General features: G+C 37.7%; 1 protein-coding gene across 1 annotated transcript in view; it reads right to left on the bottom strand.

The window, feature by feature from the left end:
• Positions 1-2,719: 2,719 nt before the first annotated feature.
• The window catches only part of LOC136558293 (macrophage mannose receptor 1-like), a 32,608-nt gene continuing 22,156 nt past the window's right edge, over positions 2,720-13,171 (bottom strand). The window contains exons 21-30 of the mRNA XM_066552638.1: positions 12,167-12,281; positions 11,464-11,660; positions 10,185-10,275; positions 8,599-8,831; positions 7,606-7,771; positions 6,346-6,498; positions 5,799-5,915; positions 5,424-5,585; positions 4,243-4,275; positions 2,720-3,632 (exon numbers count right to left, since the gene is read on the bottom strand). Of these exons, the coding sequence (XP_066408735.1) occupies positions 3,463-3,632; positions 4,243-4,275; positions 5,424-5,585; positions 5,799-5,915; positions 6,346-6,498; positions 7,606-7,771; positions 8,599-8,831; positions 10,185-10,275; positions 11,464-11,660; positions 12,167-12,281 (1,437 nt within the window). The 3' untranslated portion in view covers positions 2,720-3,462. The remainder of the gene's footprint in view (positions 3,633-4,242; positions 4,276-5,423; positions 5,586-5,798; positions 5,916-6,345; positions 6,499-7,605; positions 7,772-8,598; positions 8,832-10,184; positions 10,276-11,463; positions 11,661-12,166; positions 12,282-13,171) is intronic.

The following is a 13,171-nucleotide window of genomic DNA, read 5'->3' on the forward strand; positions in this document are numbered from 1 at the left end:
ACTGCACCATGGGTGTGATGAGGAAGGTAAATGGAAAGCAGTCCATGCTTCCTCATCTTTCAGTTCCTTCCCACACAATGCCATCTGATTTAATATTTCCACAGAAAGAAATTCCAGTTTAAAGATCCTTCTCTTATTACCTTAATTTTTCCATCATCCCTAAATCCTCCACCCTTTTATTCTGTGAATTAAGAACTGACAGGGTACCCAACATATATTTTAGATCATGTATCAAATATGATACAACATACAAAATAATCAATCTATGCATAAAAACTGTAAAGCTGCCTAAGGTAAAGCATTTTCATATCTAGTCTAATACAAAACTAACAGGAAACTTACCTGATGACTGTAGTGAACATTGCATGAGGGAAAGGAAAACTAGAAACCTGGAGAAACTCATTGCAAATGTAACTTGCTTCCCATTCTTCTGCCAAAAGTTGGATTAGAAGATTGGCAATATATAAAAATCCTTCTCTCTGCAGATAGTGATGGGTTCTTCTCTGTGCCAACGGGTTGATGGATAAAGATCTGTACTCTAAATAAGGAAATGTCCTGTCACATGGTATTTTGAAATAGCTGGAGTGCACACTGTAAACACTGCTCTCTTTGAAGAGCAAGTCCCTTCCAAAACTGAAGTCTCCCTCCTTGTAGCTAGAGGTGGAGACATTTGTCATCTTCTGTGACATTTTTAACTTTAATTCAAGTTAGTTGTTGGGGTGCTACACAGGACAGACCTGGAAAAGCAACCTGAGAATTGGGGACAAGAAACCTGAAGTGAAATATCATCAATTAAAGCCCTCCATTTTAAGCCTTACATCTCAGAAACAGAGACAAAATCCCAGTGGTTCAATACATTGCAATAATGTCACAGCACTACATATGTAGAAGAAAGAGAGCAAACTTTGCAGAAACTGCAGGTTTTGGTGCATTATGAGCTCTCGCTCACTTTGAGGCAAAATTAGCATTATTATGTTGGTTTATTTCATCCCAGTCTGGGGCTGGTTTGTTCATAATTGCTTGTCAAAGACCTGAAAAAAGTGATGTTCAACACTGTAGTCTAGTGGTAAGGTTCCATGTAACAGAAGGGAAAATTTTGCCTGGAATACTTTAAAACTTTACCAAGTAAAAGGATATGTTTATCTATCTGAGAAATTCCTAATGAGGCTGTTTCAAGACAAAGCCAAAGACATGCTAAATCCCTTTAACCTGTGAGCAAAGTGCTCATCTGAAGACTTGTATTGGCATGGAAGTTTTTGTACAAATATGCTGCAAAGACCTACTGCAAATGTTCACAAGTCCTGCTATTCCTTCTGTTTATTTACATGAGTAAAATTAAAAACTGTGATAGCAAAATTGAAAAAAATCAAGAAATTAAATAGCCAGTAGTGAGATATATATAGCAACTGAACAGTAGATGTCATAGGAGGAGCAACTATCATTGCTTTTGTTTTTAAAAGAGTGTTGGGGAAAACTATTGCAAGAACCAGACAAACTTGTTGACTTGGCTGTAGAAAGTAGTAAGAGAGAAAAACATTTTCTGAAAAGAAGTGTCTGGATTACAGCAAAGTTAGGTATTGAATGAATTAATAATAACTATTTTATTTGCAGGTCACATGAAGGGAGGGTTTAGCATGAGCAAGTATTGCAAGAGTAGCTCTAAGTCATAGAGCTGAATGGTGCCACAGGCACCAATGTGGTGGGGCACAAATAAAAGCTGACTTTACTGAGTGAAACCATATTTCAGATAGATCTAAAATAAAAAAGTAAATTCTCTGACAAAGGAAATCCCAAGGTGAAATACTTAGAGGAAACAATTCCTGTTCAGTTCTCTCATTTTGCTTACTAAGTGCCAGCCTGGGTCTAGTTCAAACTGGGCTTTCTGGGTATAAATGGATGGTATAAATGGATGTTTGTGAGGAATCATCCAGGGCTAAGTGATGGGGAAAGATTAATGCAGACACTGGGGTAGGCTAAAAGAGGAATTGAGTACTTCAGAGCTCCCCCTTTGGCATGACCAACTAGCCTCATGCCAGTTGCGAACCTTTTGGGGTCAGTGTCTTGTGTGTTGCATAACACATTGTGCAATAACCTGTTCTCAGCAGTGTCCTACACTCTTGCTTGTATTTGCACCAAGAAAACTGGATTTCAGTGCTTAGGAAAGCAATTTCATTCATTGGTTGGGGGGTTTTTTCTGGTTCTTTTTTTTTTTTTTCTTTTTCCCAATTTTCCAGCTTGCTCAATAGACTCTGTGCAGCCTGGGGAAGGCAGGTTGTTTCCTGGGGATATCTGCTAAGCACTCTCTCTCATAAAGCATTTAGTTTGTATTTACAACTCACTTAAAAGCTACCTTGTAGTGCTTTCTACTGTTTTTCTGACATCTAAAATTTAGCCTCTCACAGATTTCTAGTACAGAACCATCTGCTGCATTCCCTTAGTTTTCAGTTCCTTTTTCTTGCATTTAAAAATGGGAAGTTGGTGCTTATTCCAGCTGAATTCAAAGTGGTGAGGAGAGAAGCCCTTCTTGTTATTGACAAAAGAGTGATTGTGCTGACAGGAGCACCCCCCTTCCCCTTTCTCCTCACTTGATCCACAGGGAATGCTGAAGCTGAAAATTATACTATATTATATAATAGAAATAGAAATATAATATACTATATTATATAATAGAAAATTTATTTATTTATTTCAAAGCATTAACAAAAAAGAAGCAAAAATGTCAGGGTAAGAATATTTTAATTCATGTAAAGGAACATAATACAGCTAAAAATCACATCATTTAATTGAAAATGATTACAACTTATACCTGGTCCTAATATCCTTTGCTGACATAACTGTGTTTTCCATAGCAGAAAATGAACATGACAAGGTTTTCTATCCCAAATTTTTCTGAGAAATGAATGTGAGGCAATTTTATAAGTGTAATAGCATTTAGCCATAAAGAACAGTAAAAGTACTGGTCTGACACAGTGAAGTTTGTGGAGTTAAATGTGTTCAGGTTTGCAAAAGAGTTAGACAGGTTCTAATTTTTGAGATTTTTTAGTGTCCACAATGTCACAGCAAGGCAGTTCTAAATGGCATTCACACTTTATTGGGCATTCATTCTTACTAGTTGACTTTCATAGTCCTTTTTCAGTACATGTAATTATTTTTGACAAGTTTTTTTGCACGACCATCCTTGCTAAGGCACTTGAGGACATCTTGACCATTACAAAATTGTAACACCAAACTCTAATTCTGACCTTGTAAAATATGCATGATGAAAAAAAAAAAAAACCAGCTAATGCTAAAAGAGGAAAGTGCTTTAATTTGTGTAATGTTTAATGTGAGGTTACACTAGATCTCACTTAAGATCTCATTACAGACTTTTAACAGATACATCCTTTAATTTCAGCGAATAACTTGCTGCTCCAAGTAACATGCCACAGGACCATTCTCACCAATTCTTCTGTCACCAAGGCATCATCTTAATAATGTTTCATTGGCAGAATCTGTTGAGAGCTGGTTTTGTCTCTTTCTTTTGTAGAAATAGGCTGCCATGCCAGCTCCAAAAACAGTTAAAACAGCCAAGAAAATGAGTGGCCAAACAGAGACATGAACAGGTGGGCGAGTCTCTTCATTCCTTTCCTTGCCTGAAATGAATCCATATAACTGTGAGAAACCATACTAGTTTTATATCCACATACAACAAGAAAAGCATGAAGGAGATGCCCTCTCCTGCCTGAACTTGAAGGCTGTAAATCTGAGCCCTGAATTGCTGCTGATCAGTAGTCAGGTCTCTGTTCCTAAAGCTAATGTGGTGTTAGTGGATCTAAGGTACAGTGATGTACAATGCATGGAATAGATGTTCATAAGAATGTAATGAAAATGTATGTCTTAGATGGGTATGGGATGCTAATTATTGGAAATTAGTTTTACAATATTTTTGTTGCATGGTTTACAATAATATCTTTGTAAGAATCTTTCATATACATCTACACACTTGCTAACAGCCTGTTAAAGCGCTCTGTAGCTGTTCTCAAACTTCTTCTCAAGTGTGGTCACTGCTGAACTTGCCAGTTCCCACTGGCCAAGAGCAGGTGAGTGCTCCTGTGCATCTGAAAGGCACCGTGGGATCACCCTGAGTGACTGATAACTGTGCAACCCTCAGTAGGGCTTGTTCTCTAAAAGACAGCGGTTTCAGAAAACTCGTTTTAAGTTCTTCCTCTAGATTTTTCTTAGTTTTCTTATAAAAGCTCTTACCTTTTTGCTTTCTAGGACTCCCATTCGGCTCAGCTTCAATGAATTTCAGAGAGAAATCACATGACACTTTATTAGAATCTGTATGTTTGACTGTTTGCAAAAATAGTACAGGAACGAAACCCCCTGAAGTTCTACCACTGCATTAGTAACATATATGTCTGCTATAAAAGGCAAAAAATTGAGGCTAAAAATACATTGCTAAGCTTTCACCTTCCTACTTAACATTACTTTATCCACTTTTGAAACTTTATATTGTTTTTATATTACCAACTTTAAAATACTGATTCTTTTCTATGTTTATTCAAAACATCTTTTCACATTTTTCCTGAAATATTAATTTTAATGTACTAAAAACATAATATATCACTCTGGACAATAGTTTTACATGGCATAATTTGGGAAGATCTGCATGTCTAGCTGCTACAAAATTTTTGATTTCAAAATGTCTTCCCAAGACAACACCTACTGAATCACATGAGTAATCTTCCTATTCAACTCTGTGTAAGACAGAGAAAAATGAAAGACCTTTATAGCATTGTTTTGTTGCTGTTGAAGAACTGCAAAAAAACCCCAGTTTGGCACTCAGAAATGAAGAATTATACACATAGAATTAAAGAGTTCTAAATTGTCATGAAAATATTTCTCCTCTTGGCTCTTCTACATTAGTTTGCAAACACCCTTGATACCCAGAGGAGAATTTATAAAGGCAAAATGTAAAGTGAAAGTAAAGTAGAATGCAAAATGAATAGATACAAAGCAACAGTAATCCCTACTAAGGCAGGAAATAGTACATATGGGAGCTCTGTATGATTCAATGGATGAACTTTAGAGATTCCTTATTATTTTAGTACTATGTAGGATGGGATGTAATTTGGATGTTTTCAGTAAGTCTTTAATAAGGATTAATTGATTTACTGCCAAGGGCATGTGCTGATTTAAGCACAGAAATTAACAGTGCATGGGAGATGACTATTTCTTGGTTACAGTTCAGCATCTTTTTCTAATTAAAGACTACTTGGAAAATGAATAAATGCTAACCCCAAATTTTCAGTTATTTTTTCACCACCTACCATGTCTTGAGATGTCTTTAGCATTGAAATAATTTTTTTTCAACTTTTCATCTGAAAAATAAAATCTTAAAACTGGCTTTATCACTAAGGGCTGACACACTGAGGACTTACCTTTGGGTTTTTTGCAGATAAATCCTTTTTCAGCAGAGCAATCACTTTTGTCCCAATAGCCAGATGGTGCAGTTATTTCCACACACTGATGCTCCACATCGAACTCTTTCTCCTCCCAGTTAACAAAGTCCAGGACAGCATTATCTAGCCACAACCACTGGCCTAGAGAGCAACTCGCAGAGTAAAACAAATTAAGTCTTATCTATTTCATTAATATTTTAACTCCTTAGCTCTGCAATTTACTTTCCATAACTATAGCAAAGCCACTCTTCAGCAGAAACCCATGTTGTTGGGGTTTTTTTGTAAAATTTTTTTTGTAAAATTTTCTCGTATTAGCAATGCACTTTTCCATTAAAAATTGAAATTTAGACATACCTTCCACATTCTGGTAAAGTCCTATCCAAAAGCCTCCTACTTTATTTCCAAGTGGTTGAATTCTATGAGTCAGAAAGTGAGATTCATCCATGTTTTCTACTGAAACCAAGGTAGCTCCTAAAAGACATTAATAAGCAAATAACCATAACCTACATGAGTAAGCACTCTAATGACCTCCTCTTTTTAGTCTGTACAAACAGCTCCTGTATTAATGCTGCTCTGTTGGTGTCTCCACTGCTTCTTGCAGAAGACAGTGACCTGGAGGTAGTTGGAGGCTGTGGCCCCCACTGCTGCCCCCAGGATGGTATCCCACGAGCCAGGACATAATGGGGAACTCATACACTGGGAAGCTGTAGACCTGAGAGGAAAGAAGGCTGCACAAAGTGACTCATGTCAGCTTATTTTCATTGTGCCAGACTTAGAATAGCTTAGTAGGTAAAAAAAAAAAAAATCTTTCTTTTTTTTTAAATCAATATCTTTACATTTTTATGATAGTTTTGCATAAACATTGGTATAAATCTTTCTAGTTGATAATGAAGGCTCTCACCTAAGTGAGCACACTCAAGGGAGGCCAGCCCCCAAGTTCTCCCAGCTGATGCTTCAAGGTAGTAGCAGTGATCATGGTAAGGGATCCACGCTTGGAGTTCATCTCCTTCAGGACATTCTCCAGGCAGCTCAGCAGGGTCAGTAGGAGCTATCTCTAAAGAAGCCATATGGGATGAAATTGGTATTGCATTGTGAGTCATCTCTGATTCTATGACATGGGTGTAAATAGTGTAGGATTTCTTTCACCCCGCTTTATTTGTCTTGACATCTACTCATGACTATTCCCACATTCCATCAACCCAGACAATAGGGAGAGCCAACCAGTCAAAAGTGTTAAACATCTTATTTCTCAAATCACATTTCTCAGGACAAGGAATCAAATTGCATTCTGCAACATCTAACTAACTGCCTTGGCAGTGCTGTGAGGAAAGCAAACCCTGAGGGATTATACAAATCTCAAATTTGCATTTTCACAACACAGAAGCTGTTGTAGGCTAATGAATCATTAATGCCATAGTCCCATGTTGTCTGGCTGCTTGGTCTCTTAATGTTGTCACTTTATAGATTAAAAAAAGCCATCAGTGGAGCATGCCTCTGCCAAACCAGACTCTGTTTCTGATCATTGGTTCATGATCATTGATCATTCCGATCAACTCCAATTCACTTTGATGGATCTTGCACTGCATAAGCAGACCAAATATATGCAGCCTTAAAACATAAAGGAGGGGAAAAAGCACAATTATACAAAATCTAGATGCAAACGTGCCTCTGCACATATCTGCAAAGAGTTAAAGTAGCATTCACATTGCCAAGGCTCTTACAGTTTTAGCTCTAGCAATAGTGAATGGAAGTGAAACTCTTGGCTGTGTTTTGGCTGAGTGACACTTGGTGTGTGACCTTCCCCAGCTGAAGTTTATACAGTCAGTGCACAAACCCAGCACATACTTACATTACACAGACTCATGTGATTTATGGTCATATCTTGTAAAGAGCAAGCTATACCTTGAAGATAGAGTTTCATCTCATGAAAACAGTTTTACCATGATAACAGTGCAGCCATATGGATTTGTACAAGAGCCTTTCCTGTGCCTAAATTCAGTCATCATCCAATAGCAAATGTCCACATTCTGCTGGGAGGTAGGTGCTACCCTGAAGCATAGTCCTCTGCAGGGGTAGCCCAAACCAGAGCAAAGTCTCAAGGATTAGGCAGGCTTACAGAATTAGGAATATGTCTTTGAAATTGTTACATGCCTTTGCTTACCATCTGATATCATGCAAACTGAAAAGTAGCTTTCATTGCAAGATGCTGTTCTCCAAGTACCATCAAGATCAAGGTAAACACAAGCATTGTTTTCCTTTGGTTCCCCAGCTGCCCATTTTGTGTACCTGGTTTTCCAGTTATTGGTCCATTTGTAATAGCCACCAGTCTGAAAACAAAGGAATTCTGGTAATAGTTGTTGGGGTTTTTTTTTTACATAAAAAGTTCTGCCACATAAATATAATGTAAATATAATCATATGTCTATTTGATTTTTTTTGAAAAAAAAGGGGCATTTTTTAAAACCACATTCACTGTTCTAAGCAATGTCCCCGGGCAATTTGAGTTACACAAGAACTACATATGAACAGTGTTCAACACTGCATTGCTTTTGGGAGGGTTTTTCTGAAGTAATAAACTTCTACAATAGGGTAAGAAAGTCAGATGAGGCCATCTTAGGTCATTTAGTAAATCCTACATCAAGAGAAGCAATTACAGAGAATTTGTCCTCTCTGCTCTGCTTTATTTAAATTAAAATTCAGAGCTATTTGTGCAAAAAGATTACTTGACATTAAACACTAAACATCAGCTTAAATCTTAAAATATCTCCCTAATACTCACAGTAACTTCTATTAATATATTAATAGCTCTAAGTATCCTCCTGTATAGCAGGGCATTTGACTTTCAGGGTGGCCAACAGTCACTTCATGACAGCTGCACTTTCTGACTCTCAGTCTGCAGCTTGACTTCTGTTACTGTTTCTAGAACTTTCTACCTTCATCTTTTGCTTCTTGCTAACATTTTTTTGTGATTTTTCACTCTGTTTGGTGATGAAAATCCTTGACTTATTCTAACAGTACCCCTATATTTCTGTGCATTTACACAGTGAAGCCATTTGGAATACAATTGCTCCACTGTTCAAAACTGGCTGTCCAGAGGACTATTAGAGCAGGAAAATTCCCTGAGCACCTGCGCCTCCCATCTATCCAGCACTTACCATATTGCTGTTAAGACCAATCCATACAGGTTTTCCATATTTCAGCATCTGGATCCACAAGAATGAGTGGATGTAGGCATCTGAAATGCTGGCAAGTTCTGCAGATTTGTCTTGGCAATTTCTTCTGGCCTCTTCCCATTGCATTTCAGATGAAATGATTGAATAGCTACTGTCACCATAACGAGTAAAGCCAGAGGCTGGATTTGTTGTTGGTAATTCAGGCTGTGAGGGAACTATGGAGGAAAAACTGAATGGATAAATTTGCAACATATTGCTCTTCTGCAGCATGCAAGCTATAAAAAATTGGTCAAAAGGTCCTGGTCAATAAGTCAAAATCTTTTTTAAGCTCATGAACAAAACAACAACAAAAAACAAAATAAAAACAAACAAACCAAATACCCCCCCCAACCCCCCCCCCCCAAAGTGAAGCAAAACATAATTTCAAGACATGGAGCACATTTGTTAATGTAATAAGATGAATGAAATCCTGGATGCCCTGAAGTAGAGTATACTTGCTACAGACTTGACTGGTCCAGTTTAAGACTCCTAGATTGCATATTTCAGATTTTGTTCTTTAAGTTATTTGACTAAATCTGAATATCTGAGTATACATTTATTTCTGATTGCTGGTGGATAGAACTTAAGACAAGGTATTTAAGGCATGAACTGTTGTAATCTCTAGACTCAGCCTAAGACTTTGAGACCTGTTGTTAATTGATCACCACTCACTGTTCACTCCAACTTCTTGGCCTGTCTGTAAGGGTTGCCAGAATGCTGCCTGCATGTTTGAGTCAGGCAGTGTACATTTCCACACTTGTGATTATAAATGTATTCAGAAGAGCTGGAACTAGGATCAAGAAAATTAAAAATGCCTCCATAAAACTATATCTTTCTGTGCAGGGAGAGGGTCTTCTTGCAAGCATGTTAGCTGTGCTGAGAATGAACAGACTGAAGTGAGGGATCAGGGAATAATTTTTACCTTAATAAAATTATGAGGCAAAACATTTTTGTTATCAATGCTTTGTCTTCTCTACTCTCATTATATGCTTGGACAGGTGTGATTTGTATAATTAAAATTCTACAGGAGTAGAGTCAACATTCATTATTCATTTTGGTGTAAAAAACATAACAATATTCTTCTACAATAAAGCCACATCCAAGAAGCTGTACATTTTGATTGACATCACATGGCATTCAGTAGAAATTGTGAGAGAGGATTAAATGCTCTGCTCAGATTCATCCAAGAGAATGGGAAGATCACAGCAAGAACATGATTTATACTGCACTTAGGATGCCTAAACATCTTATATTTCACTGAGAAAAAAAAAGTCATTTTCATTTATTATTCTCTAGTATTACTCATGATTAGGTACAAAACCCCTGATTAAGATAGTGGTTCCTCTCCAGCAATTTCTGTGGAACAATTAGTACTTTAAACATAGCACTGCCTTAACACTGATGGAGGTCTGAAAGCCTGAGATTCAGAAAGAGACTCAAAGCTGGAAGGAATCACATCAGGTTATATACTCATCTTATCTAACCAAGGTATTCCTCCTCTTTAGGAGACTGGGTTGAACAGAACTCACATGAATTCATCTGGCACACGTAGCCTCTTTCGTTGTCACAGCTATCATCTCTCCACCTCCCATCTGACTTCATGATGAAGACACAATCTGTCTGCAGGGGAGGGGAAGAGGCACAGCCATTACAAGAGGCAGTGGGGAGGGGGTGAGCTGAAGCTCCTGTACTGCTAGTGCAGCCCTGATGGCAGAGAGGAGAGGAGCCCACTGGACACCTGTGAAATTAGTTCAAATTTCCTAGGTTTCTGCCAAGCAGCTTGACCTGGTATTTAGTAGTGACCCCTTAAATTTGAACCAGGCTTCCACTGGTGCCAGTTAAGGTCTGAAAGAACTCAATTAAAACCCATTGTACCAGTTTTATTAAGAACCCCATAATGACTGTATAAGTAAGTAAGGTACCTATAATAAATCTTCTCTGTTCTGATTTAGAGTTATGTAGATCTGTTTCAAAACATTTTTATCAATGAGAAAAACAATATAAGGACTACTGTTAAAAGCTCTAGTCTACACTAGTCTAATTGAAGCAGACTCTCTTGCAGAAAGCAGATGCTCTTTACTGGTTGTTTATAGTCATATCAAGTCACCATTATCAGATGCAACAAAATATTTTCTATTTACTTCCTAATGTTTTCTTGCTCCAGTATTTCCTTCATGACTCCCCTGATTTCAAGATTGGCCATGGCAGTCTTTTGGCATGTCATCCAAGTTTTTTCTTTATGCTGATTTAAATAAGTTTTAGTCATCAGCTAAAGTTGACTGATGGCAAATGTTAAAAATCTTGGGTGAATAACTGCCAATCATTTCCTCAGAAATTACCACCTTTGGAAAAGAGCCTGAGTTTATGCGGAGAAGGAGTAATTTCACTGAAGATATCAATTTGTACCATCAGAAATGAGTAAAGCAGTGTGGGAGAACATTAGCCAGAAGTGGGACATACACACAGCCAAATTATTGTAGCATCAAAAATCTTAATTTTGGTTTATCATGCCTTGTCTTTGTTTGGTGTTGCAGCTTTAGTGTTTGCATTAATGCAGTTTGGGGAGGAATGGTATAAGTTTCTCCAAGCTTCTTTTACAGAGCTGTTTTTTTGCAATAGTTCGAATGGAAGGCTTAAAATCCCTCTTCTACAGAACCTTTGCCAAACATTTGAGTGTATTTGGAATCATTATCAGATGATTTACTAAACCCCATTGCGCTTACAAAAGGACTTGTTTCAGCATTCTATTATTGCTGCTGTAAATTTTCTCTTAGGAAAAGGTAAAGAAGTTCCTTAAATTTCCTTTACCTCCAGAGCATCATCTGTCAAACTTTCAAACTCAAAATAGTCAAAGTAGCTTTGCTGCTTTTCTGGTGCACCATTAACCCAGTTGGTGTAGGAAACAGTGCTTCCATCTGCCCAAAGAAATGTAGACTCTCTGTTGATATCATTCATCCCAATCCAAACATTAGTTGTGGCGTGCTTCAAATGATAGAAAAGGAAAGCTGGAGAGAAGCAAAGATTTCTCATTAAGGAAAACTCATTGTGACTTGCCCAAAAGAGTGAAAATATGCAAATGCCCAAAGTAGGGGATGTAATGAAAGGATAACATTTTCCCCTACACAGCCCATCTGCCATTAATTAAATGTTTAGATAAGCATCCCTTCCCCACTGTGTATGCACACATAGAGTTTCAAAAAGTCCTGTTGCCAGTGAGAGAAACAGGCAAGACAGATTTCTGTCAGTATGAGAGATCTGTGGAACCACCCTCAGAACACACTGGAAGTTTCATGAAAGCAAAGCAGCTGAAAGAACTAGAAAACAAACTTTATTTCTTAAATGTAATAATTTTAGTTATTGCCTTGGAGTTTGAAGCTAAAATAAACCATGGAGTGACCTGGCTAATTAGCAATTTTCATCAGGTAATCCCATATTTCATATTGGAGAGTGTAGCAGTTTCTTTAGTGAGAGATTGAGGGTTTTTTCCTTTCAATAGAGCCCATATACATACCTTGTACTTGTTCATTTGGTATAGTAGCCAGGTTTCCTCCCAAATTGAAGCAAATATCTTGTGCAGCATGCCATGTGAGATTTCTTGTTAAATTGGAAGCAAATACTTTGAAACACTGGAAACAAATCAAGCACTTTTTTCAAACTAGCAAAGACTGGAACTATTATATGTGAATGTTATCAATTAGCTCTAGGATGCACTTTTCTGCAGAAAAAGAAATCAGGGCTAGAATGAGTGACAGAGCTCAAGAGTAGAAAGTCTGGATAGGCAGACCCAGGCATACACTTATCCCTCCTCATTGTACAAGGTGTAATCTGGGAGTCTGGAATCAAATGAACTGATTGTAACGAGGTCAAGTACATAATCACTTTTCACATTTTCATCTGCCTTCTTCCTGCAGTAATAGAGGCATCATTTGAAACCAAGAAAATGTGGCTTTGGGTGACACAGCTGCAGGGAATTATCTCTACTGTTCTTTGTCCTCCTTCTGATGACTCTGGTTACAACTGCTCATCCTGCCAAAAGGTGTGAAATATCCTTTGGCACGTTGACTTAGCACTCTGAGGATGCAATAACAGCACAGTGTACATAAAGTAGACAAAATAGCCTTTGGTAGATGGAGCTTCAACTCAGATTGGTACAAACTCTTGTCTTACAGCGATGAGTACTTCCAGACTGTGTCTGAGAGCAAAGCTGTCCTCAAAACAATTGTAATAGGCATCATCTTCCTGAATTCAAAGCTTTGTGAACCCCTACAGGCAGAAGGGATTTCAAATACAGTCTTTCTAAACCTTTCCACCTTTTTTACAAGATTGACCATTACAAACTTGCATTTCTAAACAAATTAAGGTACATGAAGAGAGGAGAGGTTTTCTTAACCAGTAACAGTGTATTTTAAGCCTGCACAAACTATGCTCTCTGAAATGTACTCAGCATACATCTACTTTTATTCTCTGCAAAGTTAGATGTCTAAGTCACCTCAAAAAAAGCCCAGCCATCCAGTCT

The sequence above is a fragment of the Molothrus aeneus genome, chromosome 1 (genome assembly GCF_037042795.1).
Source record: "Molothrus aeneus isolate 106 chromosome 1, BPBGC_Maene_1.0, whole genome shotgun sequence".
Lineage (NCBI taxonomy): Eukaryota > Metazoa > Chordata > Aves > Passeriformes > Icteridae > Molothrus > Molothrus aeneus.